Genomic DNA, 13,563 nt, shown 5'->3' on the forward strand with positions numbered 1-13,563 from the left:
GGATGGAATGGGGCTGGAATAATGATGGAATGGATATAGGGTGGAATGGCACTAGAATGGGATGGGATAGGATGGAATGGGGCTGGAATAGGATAGGATGGAATGGGGCTGGAATGGGATGGGATAGGGTGGAATGGCACTAGAATGGGATGGGATAGGATGGAATGGGGCTGGAATAGGATAGGATGGAATGGGGCTGGAATGGGATGGGATAGGTGGAATGGCACTAGAATGGGATGGGATAGGATGGAATGGGGCTGGAATAGGATAGGATGGAATGGGGCTGGAATGGGATGGGATAGGGTGGAATGGCACTAGAATGGGATGGGATAGGATGGAATGGGGCTGGAATAGGATAGGATGGAATGGGGCTGGAATGGGATGGGATAGGGTGGAATGGCACTAGAATGGGATGGGATAGGATGGAATGGCGCTAGAATGGGATAGGATAGGATGGAATGGGGCTGGAATGGGATGGGATAGGGTGGAATGGCACTAGAATGGGATGGGATAGGATGGAATGGGGCTGGAATAGGATAGGATGGAATGGAGCTGGAAGGGGATGGGATAGGATGGAATGGCACTAGAATGGGATGGGATAGGATGGAATGGGGCTGGAATAGGATAGGATGGAATGGAGCTGGAAGGGGATGGGATGGGATAGGATGGAATGGCACTAGAATGGGATAGGATAGGATGGAATGGGGCTGGAATAGGATAGGATGGAATGGGGCTGGAATAGGATAGGATGGGATTGGGCTGGATGGGATGGGATAGGATGGAATGGCACTTCAATGGGATGGGATAGGATGGAATGGGGCTGGAATAGGATAGGATGGGATGGGGCTGGAAGGGGATGGGATAGGATGGAATGGCACTAGAATGGGATGGGATAGGATGGAATGGGGCTGGAATAGGATAGGATGGGATGGAGCTGGAAGGGGATGGGATGGGATAGGATGGAATGGCACTAGGATGGGATGGGATAGGATGGAATGGGGCTGGAATGGGATAGGATGGAATGGGGCTGGAATAGGATAGGATGGGATGGAGCTGGAAGGGGATGGGATGGGATAGGATGGAATGGCACTAGAATGGGATGGGATAGGATGAGATGGGGCTGGAATAGGATAGGATGGGATGGAGCTGGAAGGGGATGGGATGGGATAGGATGGAATGGCACTAGAATGGGATGGGATAGGATGGAATGGGGCTGGAATAGGATAGGATGGGATGGGGCTGGAATGGGGTGGGATGGAATGGGATGGGATAGGATGAGATGGGGCTGGAATAGGATAGGATGGGATGGAGCTGGAAGGGGATGGGATGGGATGGAGCTGGAATAGGATGGGATGGAGCTGGAATGGGATGGGATGGGATAGGATGGAATGGCACTAGAATGGGATAGGATAGGATGAGATGGGGCTGGAATAGGATAGGATGGGATGGAGCTGGAAGGGGATGGGATGGGATGGAGCTGGAATAGGATGGGATGGGATGGAGCTGGAATGGGATGGGATGGGATAGGATGGAATGGCACTAGAATGGGATGGGATAGGATGGAATGGGGCTGGAATAGGATAGGATGGGATGGAGCTGGAAGGGGATGGGATGGGATAGGATGGAATGGCACTAGGATGGGATGGGATAGGATGGAATGGGGCTGGAATAGGATAGGATGGGATGGAGCTGGAATGGGGTGGGATGGAGCTGGAATGTGATGAGATAGGAATGGATGCAGCTGGAATAGGATGGGATGGAGCTGGAATGGGGTGGGATGGAGCTGGAATGGGATGAGATAGGATGGGATGGAGCTGGAATGGGGTGGGATGGAGCTGGAATGGGATGGGATGGAGCTGGAATGGGGTGGGATGGAGCTGGAATGGGATGAGATAGGATGGGATGGAGCTGGGATGGAATGGGATGAAGCTGGGATGTGATGGAGCTGGAATGGGATGGGATGGAGCTGGAATGGGGTGGGATGGAGCTAGAATGCGATGAGATAGGATAGGATGGAGCTGGGATGGAATGGGATGGAGCTGGAATGGGATGGGATGGAGCTGGAATGGGTTGGGATGGAGCTGGAATAGGATGGGATGAAGCTGGGATGGGATGGAGCTGGAATGGGGTGGGATGGAGCTGGAATGCGATGAGATAGGATGGGATGGAGCTGGGATGGAATGGGATGCAGCTGGGATGGGATGGGGCTGGGATGGGATGGGATGGAGCTGGAATGGGGTGGGATAGGATAGGATGCAGCTGGGATGGGATGGAGCTGGAATGGGGTGGGATGGAGCTGGAATGCAATGAGATAGGATGGGATGCAGCTGGGATGGGATGGAGCTGGGATGGAATGGGATGCAGCTGGGATGGGATGGAGCTGGGATGGAATGGGATGCAGCTGGGATGGGATGGAGCTGGGATGGAATGGAGCTGGAATGGGGTGGGATAGGATAGGATGCAGCTGGGATGGGATGGAGCTGGAATGGGGTGGGATGGAGCTGGAATGCAATGAGATAGGATGGGATGCAGCTGGGATGGGATGGAGCTGGGATGGAATGGGATGCAGCTGGGATGGGATGGAGCTGGGATGGAGCTGGGATGGAATGGGATGCAGCTGGGATGGGATGCAGCTGGGATGGAATGGAGCTGGAATGGGGTGGGATAGGATAGGATGCAGCTGGGATGGGATGGAGCTGGGATGGAATGGGATGGAGCTGGGCTCCCCATGCGTGTGCCCAGCCCCAGGGCCTCAGCACCATCCTGGCACCAGCTTCACCCATTGCATCCGCACAGCTCATCCCAGGGGTCACTGGGCAGTGGGGATGGGAATGGGGATGGGGATGGAAGTAACGGCCCCATTGGGAGCCTAACTGCTGCAGAGAGAGCTGGGCCCAGCAAAGGGATCCCTGGGATCCACTGGGATCCATCCAGGTCCTTCCTCATGTGTCCATGACCCCAGTGTGCTCTGATCCCCCTCCTGTATCCCTGTTCCAGGTGTGATCCCCCTCCTGCATCCCTGTTCCAGATGTGATCCCCCTCCTGTATCCCTGTTCCAGCCCTGATCCCCCTCCTGTATCCCTGTTCCAGGTGTGATCCCCCCTCCTGTATCCCTGTTCCAGCCCTGATCCCCCTCCTGTATCCCTGTTCCAGGTGTGATCCCCCTCCTGTATCCCTGTTCCAGGTGTGATCCCCCTCCTGTATCCCTGTTCCAGGTGTGATCCCCCTCCTGTATCCCTGTTCCAGGTGTGATCCCCCTCCTGTATCCCTGTTCCAGGTGTGATCCCCCTCCTGTATCCCTGTTCCAGCCCTGATCCCCCTCCTGTATCCCTGTTCCAGGTGTGATCCCCCTCCTGTATCCCTGTTCCAGATGTGATCCCCCTCCTGTATCCCTGTTCCAGGTGTGATCCTCCTCCTGTATCCCTGTTCCAGGTGTGATCCCCCTCCTGTATCCCTGTTCCAGGTGTGATCCCCCTCCTGTATCCCTGTTCCAGGTGTGATCCCCCTCCTGTATCCCTGTTCCAGCCCTGATCCCCCTCCTGTATCCCTGTTCCAGGTGTGATCCCCCCTCCTGTATCCCTGTTCCAGGTGTGATCCCCCTCCTGTATCCCTGTTCCAGGTGTGATCCCCCTCCTGTATCCCTGTTCCAGGTGTGATCCCCCTCCTGTATCCCTGTTCCAGGTGTGATCCCCCTCCTGTATCCCTGTTCCAGGTGTGATCCCCCTCCTGTATCCCTGTTCCAGGTGTGATCCCCCTCCTGTATCCCTGTTCCAGGTGTGATCCCCCTCCTGTATCCCTGTTCCAGATGTGATCCCCCTCCTGTATCCCTGTTCCAACTCTGATCCCCCTCCTGTATCCCTGTTCCAGGTGTGATCCCCCTCCTGTATCCCTGTTCCAGCCCTGATCCCCCTCCTGTATCCCTGTTCCAGCCCTGATCCCCCTCCTGTATCCCTGTTCCAGGTGTGATCCCCCTCCTGTATCCCTGTTCCAGGTGTGATCCCCCTCCTGTATCCCTGTTCCAGATGTGATCCCCCTCCTGTATCCCTGTTCCAGGTGTGATCCCCCTCCTGTATCCCTGTTCCAGGTGTGATCCCCCTCCTGTATCCCTGTTCCAGGTGTGATCCCCCTCCTGTATCCCTGTTCCAGGTGTGACCCCCCTCCTGTATCCCTGTTCCAGGTGTGATCCCCCTCCTGTATCCCTGTTCCAGGTGTGATCCCCCTCCTGTATCCCTGTTCCAGATGTGATCCCCCCTCCTGTATCCCTGTTCCAGCCGTGATCCCCCCTCCTGTATCCCTGTTCCAGGTGTGATCCCCCTCCTGTATCCCTGTTCCAGCCCTGATCCCCCTCCTGTATCCCTGTTCCAGGTGTGATCCCCCTCCTGTATCCCTGTTCCAGGTGTGATCCCCCTCCTGTATCCCTGTTCCAGGTGTGATCCCCCTCCTGTATCCCTGTTCCAGGTGTGATCCCCCTCCTGTATCCCTGTTCCAGGTGTGATCCCCCTCCTGTATCCCTGTTCCAGATGTGATCCCCCTCCTGTATCCCTGTTCCAGATGTGATCCCCCTCCTGTATCCCTGTTCCAGCCCTGATCCCCCTCCTGTATCCCTGTTCCAGGTGTGATCCCCCTCCTGTATCCCTGTTCCAGGTGTGATCCCCCTCCTGTATCCCTGTTCCAGCTGTGATCCCCCTCCTGTATCCCTGTTCCAGCCCTGATCCCCCTCCTGTATCCCTGTTCCAGGTGTGATCCCCCTCCTGTATCCCTGTTCCAGGTGTGATCCCCCTCCTGTATCCCCGTTCCAGGTGTGATCCCCCTCCTGTATCCCTGTTCCAGGTGTGATCCCCCTCCTGTATCCCTGTTCCAGATGTGATCCCCCTCCTGTATCCCTGTTCCAGGTGTGATCCCCCTCCTGTATCCCTGTTCCAGGTGTGATCCCCCTCCTGTATCCCTGTTCCAGGTGTGATCCCCCTCCTGTATCCCTGTTCCAGGTGTGATCCCCCTCCTGTATCCCTGTTCCAGGTGTGATCCCCCCTCCTGTATCCCTGTTCCAGGTGTGATCCCCCTCCTGTATCCCTGTTCCAGGTGTGATCCCCCTCCTGTATCCCTGTTCCAGGTGTGATCCCCCTCCTGTATCCCTGTTCCAGGTGTGATCCCCCTCCTGTATCCCTGTTCCAGGTGTGATCCCCCTCCTGTATCCCTGTTCCAGGTGTGATCCCCCTCCTGTATCCCTGTTCCAGGTGTGATCCCCCTCCTGTATCCCTGTTCCAGGTGTGATCCCCCCTCCTGTATCCCTGTTCCAGCCCTGATCCCCCTCCTGTATCCCTGTTCCAGATGTGATCCCCGCTCCCTGTCCCCGTTCCAGATGTGATCCCAGCTCCTCCCTCTCTTGCAGGATGAGCTCGCCATTCCCACGGGATCATGGCAGGGCCCGTTCCGAGCCGGGCCCGGGTCTATGCCGACGTCAACACGCAGCGGCCCCGCGAGTACTGGGACTACGAAGCCCACGTCGTGGAGTGGGGGTGCGGAATCCCAGCCCATCCCTCGGGATGCTCCAATGGGAGAAGTGGGGGGATGATTCCCAAGGAGCTGCAACCTTGGGTCGCTCGGGAACGTCGCCCTCCGGGAAGCGTGCAATGGGGTGGCTTGGGATGGAGCCGGGAGCTGCTCCGCTTCCAGCCCTTGGATGCTTCCCGATGGAGCCGGGGGCTCCCAGCCCCCTCCGGCATCCATGGACACTTCCAGTGGCCCGCAGGCGCATGGGAGGAACTTCCCAAGATCCCATCCCCAAGATCCCATCCTGTTCCCAAGATCCCGTTCCCAAGATCCCATCCCCAAGATCCCATCCTGTTCCCAAGATCCCATCCCCAAGATCCCATCCGTTCCCAAGATCCCATCCTGTTCCCAAGATCCCATCCCCAAGATCCCATCCAGTTCCCAAGATCCCATCCCCAAGATCCCATCCAGTTCCCAAGATCCCATCCCGTTCCCAAGATCCCATCCCCAAGATCCCATCCAGTTCCCAAGATCCCATCCCCAAGATCCCATCCCGTTCCCAAGATCCCATCCCCAAGATCCCATCCCCAAGATCCCATCCGTTCCCAAGATCCCATCCCATCCCCAAGATCCCATCCCCAAGATCCCATCCTGTTCCCAAGATCCCATCCCGTTCCCAAGATCCCATCCCCAAGATCCCATCCGTTCCCAAGATCCCATCCCATCCCCAAGATCCCATCCCCAAGATCCCATCCTGTTCCCAAGATCCCATCCCGTTCCCAAGATCCCATCCCCAAGATCCCATCCGTTCCCAAGATCCCATCCGTTCCCAAGATCCCATCCCATTCCCAAGATCCCATTTCCAAGATCCCATCCTGTTCCCAAGATCCCATCCCCAAGATCCCATCCCATTCCCAAGATCCCATCCCCAAGATCCTATCTCATTCCCAAGATCCCATCCTGTTCCCAAGATCCCATCTCATTCCCAAGATCCCATCCCCAAGATCCTATCTCATTCCCAAGATCCCATCCCATTCCCAAGATCCTGTTCCCAAGATCCCATCCCATTCCCAAGATCCCATCCCCAAGATCCTATCTCATTCCCAAGATCCCATCCTGTTCACAAGATCCCATCCCTTTCCCAAGATCCCATCCCCAAGATCCCATCCCGTTCCCAAGATCCCATCTCATTCCCAAGATCCCATCCCATTCCCAAGATCCCGTCTCATTCCCAAGTTCCCATCCCATTCCCAAGATCCCATCCCATTCCCAAGTTCCCATCCCATTCCCCAGATCCCATCTCATTCCCAGGATCCCATTTCATTCCCAAGATCCCATCCCGTTCCCAAGATCCTATTCCCAAGTTCCCATCTCATTCCCAAGATCCCATCCCATTCCCAAGATCCCATTCCCAAGATCCCATCTCATTCCTAAGATCCGAGGATCAGGATCTCTGGGATTGGGATCTCTGGGATCAGGAGCTTTGGGATCTCAGGAGCTTTGGGATTGGGATCTTTGGGATCAGGATTTTTTTTGATCGGGATCTCTGGGATCGGGATCTTTGGGATTGGGATCTTTGGAATCAGGAGCTTTGGCATCAGGATCTTTGGGACTGGGATCTTTGGGATCAGGATCTTCAGGATTGGGATCTTTGGGATCGGGATCTTTGGGATCAGAAGCTTTGGGATCGGGATTTCTGGGGTCGGGATCTTTGGATTTGGGATCTTTGGGATCGGGATCTTCAGGATCGGGAGCTTTGGGATCGGGATCTTTGGATTCGGGATCTTTGGGATTGGGATCTTTGGGATTGGGATCTGTGGGATCGGGGTCTGTGGGATTGGATCTCTGGGATCAGGAGCTTTGGATTTGGGATCTTTGGGATCGGGATCTTGGGGATCAGGATCTTGGGGATCGGGATCCCTGGGATCGGATCTCTGGGATCAGGATCTCTGGGATCTCTGGGATCAGGATCTCTGGGATCGGGATCTCTGGTTTCGGGATCTCTGGGATCAGGATCTCTGGGATCTGTGGGATCAGGATCTCTGGGATTGGGATCTTGGGGATGTCAGGATCTCTGGGATCGGGATCTTTGGGATCGGGATCTTTGGGATCGCGATCTCTGGGATTGCGATCTCTGGGATCTGTGGGATCAGGATCTCTGGGATCGGGATCTCTGGGATCGGGATCTCTGGGATCAGGATCTGTGGGATCAGGATCTTTGGGATCGGGATCTCTGGGATCGGGATCTTTGGGATCAGGATCTTTGGGATCGGGATCTCTGGGATCGGGATCTCTGGGATCAGGATCTCTGGGATCGGGATCTCTGGGATTGGGATCTCTGGGATCGGGATCTCTGGGATCAGGATCTGTGGGATCAGGATCTTTGGGATCGGGATCTTTGGGATCAGGATCTCTGGGATCGGGATCTCTGGGATGCGGATCTTTGGGATCAGGATCTCTGGAATCGGGATCTGTGGGATCGGGATCTCTGGGATCGGGATCTGTGGGATCAGGATCTTTGGGATCAGGATCTGTGGGATTGGGATCTTTGGGATCAGGATCTCTGGGATTGGGATCTCTGGGATCAGGATCTTTGGGATCAGGATCTTTGGGATCAGGACCTCTGGGATCTGGAGCTTTGGGATCGGGATCTCTGGGGTCAGGATCTCTGGGATCGGGATCTCTGGGATCAGGATCTTTGGGATCGGGATCTCTGGGATCGGGATCTCTGGGATCAGGACCTCTGGGATCTGGAGCTTTGGGATCGGGATCTCTGGGATCAGGATCTTTGGGATTGGGATCTTTGGGATCGGGATCTGTGGGATCGGGATCTTTGGGATCGGGATCTCTGGGATCGGGATCTCTGGGATCAGGATCTCTGGGATCAGGATCTCTGGGATCGGGATCTCTGGGATCGGGATCTCTGGGATCAGGATCTGTGGGATCAGGATCTTTGGGATCAGGATCTCTGGGATCGGGATCTCTGGGATGCGGATCTTTGGGATCAGGATCTCTGGAATCGGGATCTGTGGGATCGGGATCTGTGGGATCGGGTGCTTTGGGCTCTCGGGAGCTGCCGGCCCTTTCCCCGCAGGAACCAGGATGACTTCCAGCTGGTGCGGAAGCTGGGCCGGGGCAAGTACAGCGAGGTCTTTGAGGCCATCAACATCACGAGCAACGAGAAGGTGGTGGTGAAGATCCTCAAGGTGGGAGCGGCGTTCCCCAAACCGGGAATGGGAACTGGCAATGGGAACCGGGAGTGGGAACCGGGAGTGGGAAACCGGGAATGGGAACCGGGAATGGGAATGGGAAACCGGGAATGGGAACCGGGAGTGGGAACCGGGAGTGGGAAACCGGGAGTGGGAAACTGGGAATGGGAACCGGGAATGGGAATGGGAACTGGGAAGGGGAAACCGGGAATGGGAACCGGGAGTGGGAAACCGGGAATGGGAAACCGGGATTGGGAATGGGAAACCGGGAATGGGAATGGGAGCTGGGAATGGGAAACCAGGAATGGGAAACCGGGAATGGGAAACCGGGAATGGGAAACCGGGAATGGGAGTGGGAAACCAGGAATGGGAAACCGGGAATGGGAGTGGGAACTGGGAATGGGAAACCAGGAATGGGAGTGGGAACTGGGAAGGGGAAACCGGGAATGGGAACCGGGAGTGGGAAACCGGGAATGGGAAACCGGGATTGGGAATGGGAAACCGGGAATGGGAATGGGAACTGGGAATGGGAGTGGGAACCTGGGAATGGGAATGGGGAACAGGGAATGGGAAACCAGGAATGGGAATGGGAACTGGGAATGGGAACAGGAAACCAGGAATGGGAGTGGGAACTGTGAATGGGAAACTGGGAATGGGAATGAGAACCACAAAACTGGGAATGGGAAATCCAGAACTGGGAATGGGAAACCTGGAACTGGGAATGGGAAACCGGAACTGGGAATGGGAACCACAAAACTGGGAATGGGAAACCCAAACCTGGGAATGGGAATCCTAAAACTGGGATTGGGGACCCGAAAACTGGGAATGGGAGCCCCAGAACTTGGACCAGGAACCACAAAAGTGGGACCCAGAAACCCCCAAACTGGGAATGGGAACCCCAAAACTGGATGGGATTGTCCTGGAATGGCTCCACCCCAGCCTTGGGATGGGGCATCCCTGGGCAGCCCCTGCAGTGCCCAGGAGATTCATCCCAGGATCCCATTGGAGCTGTGCCTGCTCCCATCCCTGCATCCCTCATCCCAAGATCCCTTTTGAGCCGTTCCTGCTCACATCCCCACATCCCTCATCCCAAGATCCCTTTGGAGCCGTTCCTGCTCCCATCCCTGCATCCCTCATCCCAAGATCCCTTTGGAGCCGTTCCCCTTGCTCCCATCCCTGCATCCCTCATCCCAAGATCCCTTTGGAGCCGTTCCCCTTGCTCCCATCCCCACATCCCTCATCCCAAGATCCCTTTGGAGCCGTTCCCCTTGCTCCCATCCCCACATCCCTCATCCCAAGATCCCTTTGGAGCCGTTCCTGCTCCCATCCCCGCATCCCTCATCCCAAGATCCCTTTGGAGCCGTTCCTGCTCCCATCCCCACACCCCTCATCCCAAGATCCCTTTGGAGCCGTTCCTGCTCCCATCCCTGCATCCCTCATCCCAAGATCCCTTTGGAGCCGTTCCTGCTCCCATCCCTGCATCCCTCATCCCAAGATCCCTTTGGAGCTGTTCCTGCTCCCATCCCTGCATCCCTCATCCCAAGATCCCTTTGGAGCCGTTCCTGCTCCCATCCCTGCATCCCTCATCCCAAGATCCCTTTGGAGCCGTTCCTGCTGCTCCCATCCCTGCATCCCTCATCCCAAGATCCCTTTGGAGCCGTTCCTGCTCCCATCCCCGCATCCCTCATCCCAAGATCCCTTTGGAGCCGTTCCTGCTCCCATCCCTGCATCCCTCATCCCAAGATCCCTTTGGAGCCGTTCCTGCTGCTCCCATCCCCTCATCCCTCATCCCAAGATCCCTTTGGAGCCGTTCCTGCTCCCATCCCTGCATCCCTCATCCCAAGATCCCTTTGGAGCCGTTCCTGCTCCCATCCCCACATCCCTCATCCCAAGATCCCTTTGGAGCCGTTCCTGCTCCCATCCCCGCATCCCTCATCCCAAGATCCCTTTGGAGCCGTTCCTGCTCCCATCCCTGCATCCCTCATCCCAAGATCCCTTTGGAGCCGTTCCTGCTCCCATCCCCGCATCCCTCATCCCAAGATCCCTTTGGAGCCGTTCCCCTTGCTCCCATCCCTGCATCCCTCATCCCAAGATCCCTTTGGAGCCATTCCTGCTGCTCCCATCCCCACATCCCTCATCCCAAGATCCCTTTGGAGCCATTCCTGCTGCTCCCATCCCTGCATCCCTCATCCCAAGATCCCTTTGGAGCCGTTCCTGCTCCCATCCCCGCATCCCTCATCCCAAGATCCCTTTGGAGCCGTTCCTGCTGCTCCCATCCCCTCATCGCTCATCCCAAGATCCCTTTGGAGCCGTTCCTGCTCCCATCCCTGCATCCCTCATCCCAAGATCCCTTTGGAGCCGTTCCTGCTCCCATCCCCACATCCCTCATCCCAAGATCCCTTTGGAGCCGTTCCTGCTCCCATCCCCACATCCCTCATCCCAAGATCCCTTTGGAGCCGTTCCTGCTGCTCCCATCCCCTCATCGCTCATCCCAAGATCCCTTTGGAGCCGTTCCTGCTCCCATCCCTGCATCGCTCATCCCAAGATCCCTTTGGAGCCGTTCCTGCTCCCATCCCTGCATCCCTCATCCCAAGATCCCTTTGGAGCCGTTCCTGCTCCCATCCCCACATCCCTCATCCCAAGATCCCTTTGGAGCCGTTCCTGCTCCCATCCCCACATCCCTCATCCCAAGATCCCTTTGGAGCCGTTCCTGCTCCCATCCCCGCATCCCTCATCCCAAGATCCCTTTGGAGCCGTTCCTGCTCCCATCCCTGCATCCCTCATCCCAAGATCCCTTTGGAGCCGTTCCTGCTGCTCCCATCCCTGCATCCCTCATCCCAAGATCCCTTTGGAGCCGTTCCTGCTGCTCCCATCCCTGCATCCCTCATCCCAGGATCCCTTTGGAGCCGTTCCTGCTCCCGTCCCTGCATCCCTCATCCCAAGATCCCTTTGGAGCCGTTCCTGCTCCCATCCCCACATCCCAAGCCCCTCTCCAGGCTCCCTGCATCCTCTCTCCTGGATCTCCTCCCGGCTGCCCCCCCCATCTCCCAGCCTCCTCATCCCTGCGTTATTCCCTAGGGATGCGGAGCAGAGCATTCCCTCTCTCCCAGCTCTCCCCTTGTGTCTCCTCAGCCCGTCAAGAAGAAGAAGATCAAACGGGAGATCAAGATCCTGGAGAACCTCCGCGGCGGCCCCAACATCATCAACCTCTTGGACATCGTCAAGGACCCCGTGGTACGGCTCCGGAATCCCTTGGGATCCTTGGGAACAGGCTCAGGCTGCTCCCTGCCCCGCTTGGCATCCATCAGGGAGCTGAACCCCCCCGCTCTGGGAGCACTGGGATTGCTCCAGAGGTTGGGAATGGGAGCCCAGGACCATGGATGGCTGCGTTGGGATGGGGAGGAGCAGGACCGGCTCCAAGGGGATGAGGGAGGGGTTGGGTGGGATCTTGGGAAGTTCTTCCCCATCCGGAGGGTTGGGGTTTGGGAACGGCTCGGACAGGGGTGCCCCATGCCCGGTTGGACACGGGGGCTTGGAGCACCCTGCTGCAGGGGAAGGGCTCCTGCTCCACGGGGAGGAGGGTTCAGGTCCATTCATCCCAAACCGTTCCCTGCTTCCATGAAAGCCAAGCCCAGAGCATTCCTGGCCAGAGCGTTCCTTCCCCCCCCAACCCAGCCCAGCCCCGTCCCAGTGGCTCCGGAGGCCCGGATGGCTCCTTGCCCTTCTCCCTTCTTCCTTCTCTCATCCCCTTCTCCCTTCTCCCTTCTTCCTTCTCTCATCCCCTTTTCCCTTCTTCCTTCTTCCTTCTCTCATCCCCTTCTCCCTTCTCCCTTCTTCCTTCTCTCATCCCCTTTTCCCTGCTCCCTTCTCCCTTCTCCCTTTTCCCTTCTCCCTTTTCCCTTCTCCCTTTTCCCTTCTCCCTTTTCCCTTCTTCCTTCTCTCATCCCCTTCTCCCTTTTCCCTTCTCCCTCCTCCCTTTTCCCTTCTCCCTTTTCCCTTCTCCCTTCTCCCTTCTCCCTTCTCCCTTCTCCCTTTTCCCTTTTCCCTTCTCCCTTTTCCCTTCTCCCTTTTCCCTTTTCCCTTTTCCCTTCTCCCTTTTCCCTTTTCCCTTCTCCCTTCTCCCTTTTCCCTTTTCCCTTCTCCCTTTTCCCTTCTCCCTTTTCCCTTTTCCCTTTTCCCTTCTCCCTTTTCCCTTTTCCCTTCTCCCTTCTCCCTTCTCCCTTTTCCCTTTTCCCTTTTCCCTTCTCCCTTCTCCCTTTTCCCTTCTCCCTTCTCCCTTCTCCCTTTTCCCTTTTCCCTTTTCCCTTCTCTCTCCTCCCTTTTCCCTCCTCCCTTCTCCCTTTTCCCTTCTCCCTTCTCCCTTCTCCCTTTTCCCTCCTCCCTTTTCCCTTCTCCCTTTTCCCTCCTCCCTTCTCCCTTTTCCCTTCTCCCTTCTCCCTTCTCCCTTCTCCCTCCTCCCTTCTCCCTTTTCCCTTCTCCCTTCTCCCTTCTCCCTTTTCCCTCCTCCCTTTTCCCTTCTCCCTTCTCCCTTTTCCCTCCTCCCTTTTCCCTTTTCCCTTCTCCCTCCTCCCTTCTCCCTTTCCCCTCCTCCTTTCCCCTCCTCCTTTCTCCCATCTCCCACCTCCTCTCCCCCAGGGTTTCCCTATGGATTCTCTGGGTGCCGGAGCTTCCTCCCCTTCCTTTGGGGCGGGTTGGATCTCACCCTCTCTCTTTCCTTCCCCCCATGCCTGGCCCCATCCCCGCAGTCCCGGACGCCCGCCCTGGTCTTCGAGCACGTCAACAACACCGACTTCAAGGTGGGTGCTCCCCCCCCCCCCCGGGACACGGGGAGCCCATCCCGGCATTCCCGGTGTTCCCGAGGCAC

General features: G+C 57.0%; 1 protein-coding gene across 1 annotated transcript; it reads left to right on the top strand.

Moving 5' to 3' along the window:
* Positions 1 to 5,359: 5,359 nt before the first annotated feature.
* On the top strand, positions 5,360 to 13,495 carry LOC134161789 (casein kinase II subunit alpha-like; the record flags this gene model as incomplete). The annotated part of the gene is made up of 4 exons (XM_062614966.1): positions 5,360 to 5,516; positions 8,585 to 8,696; positions 11,832 to 11,933; positions 13,445 to 13,495. Coding segments are annotated over exons 1-4 (366 nt in total), but the record flags the coding sequence as incomplete, so codon positions are not given.
* Between the last annotated feature and the right edge of the window lie 68 nt (positions 13,496 to 13,563).

The sequence above is a fragment of the Pezoporus occidentalis genome, unplaced genomic scaffold (assembly GCF_034315485.1).
Source record: "Pezoporus occidentalis ecotype Australia unplaced genomic scaffold, CSIRO_AGI_Poc_V1 ctg1799, whole genome shotgun sequence".
Classification (NCBI taxonomy): Eukaryota; Metazoa; Chordata; class Aves; order Psittaciformes; family Psittacidae; genus Pezoporus; species Pezoporus occidentalis.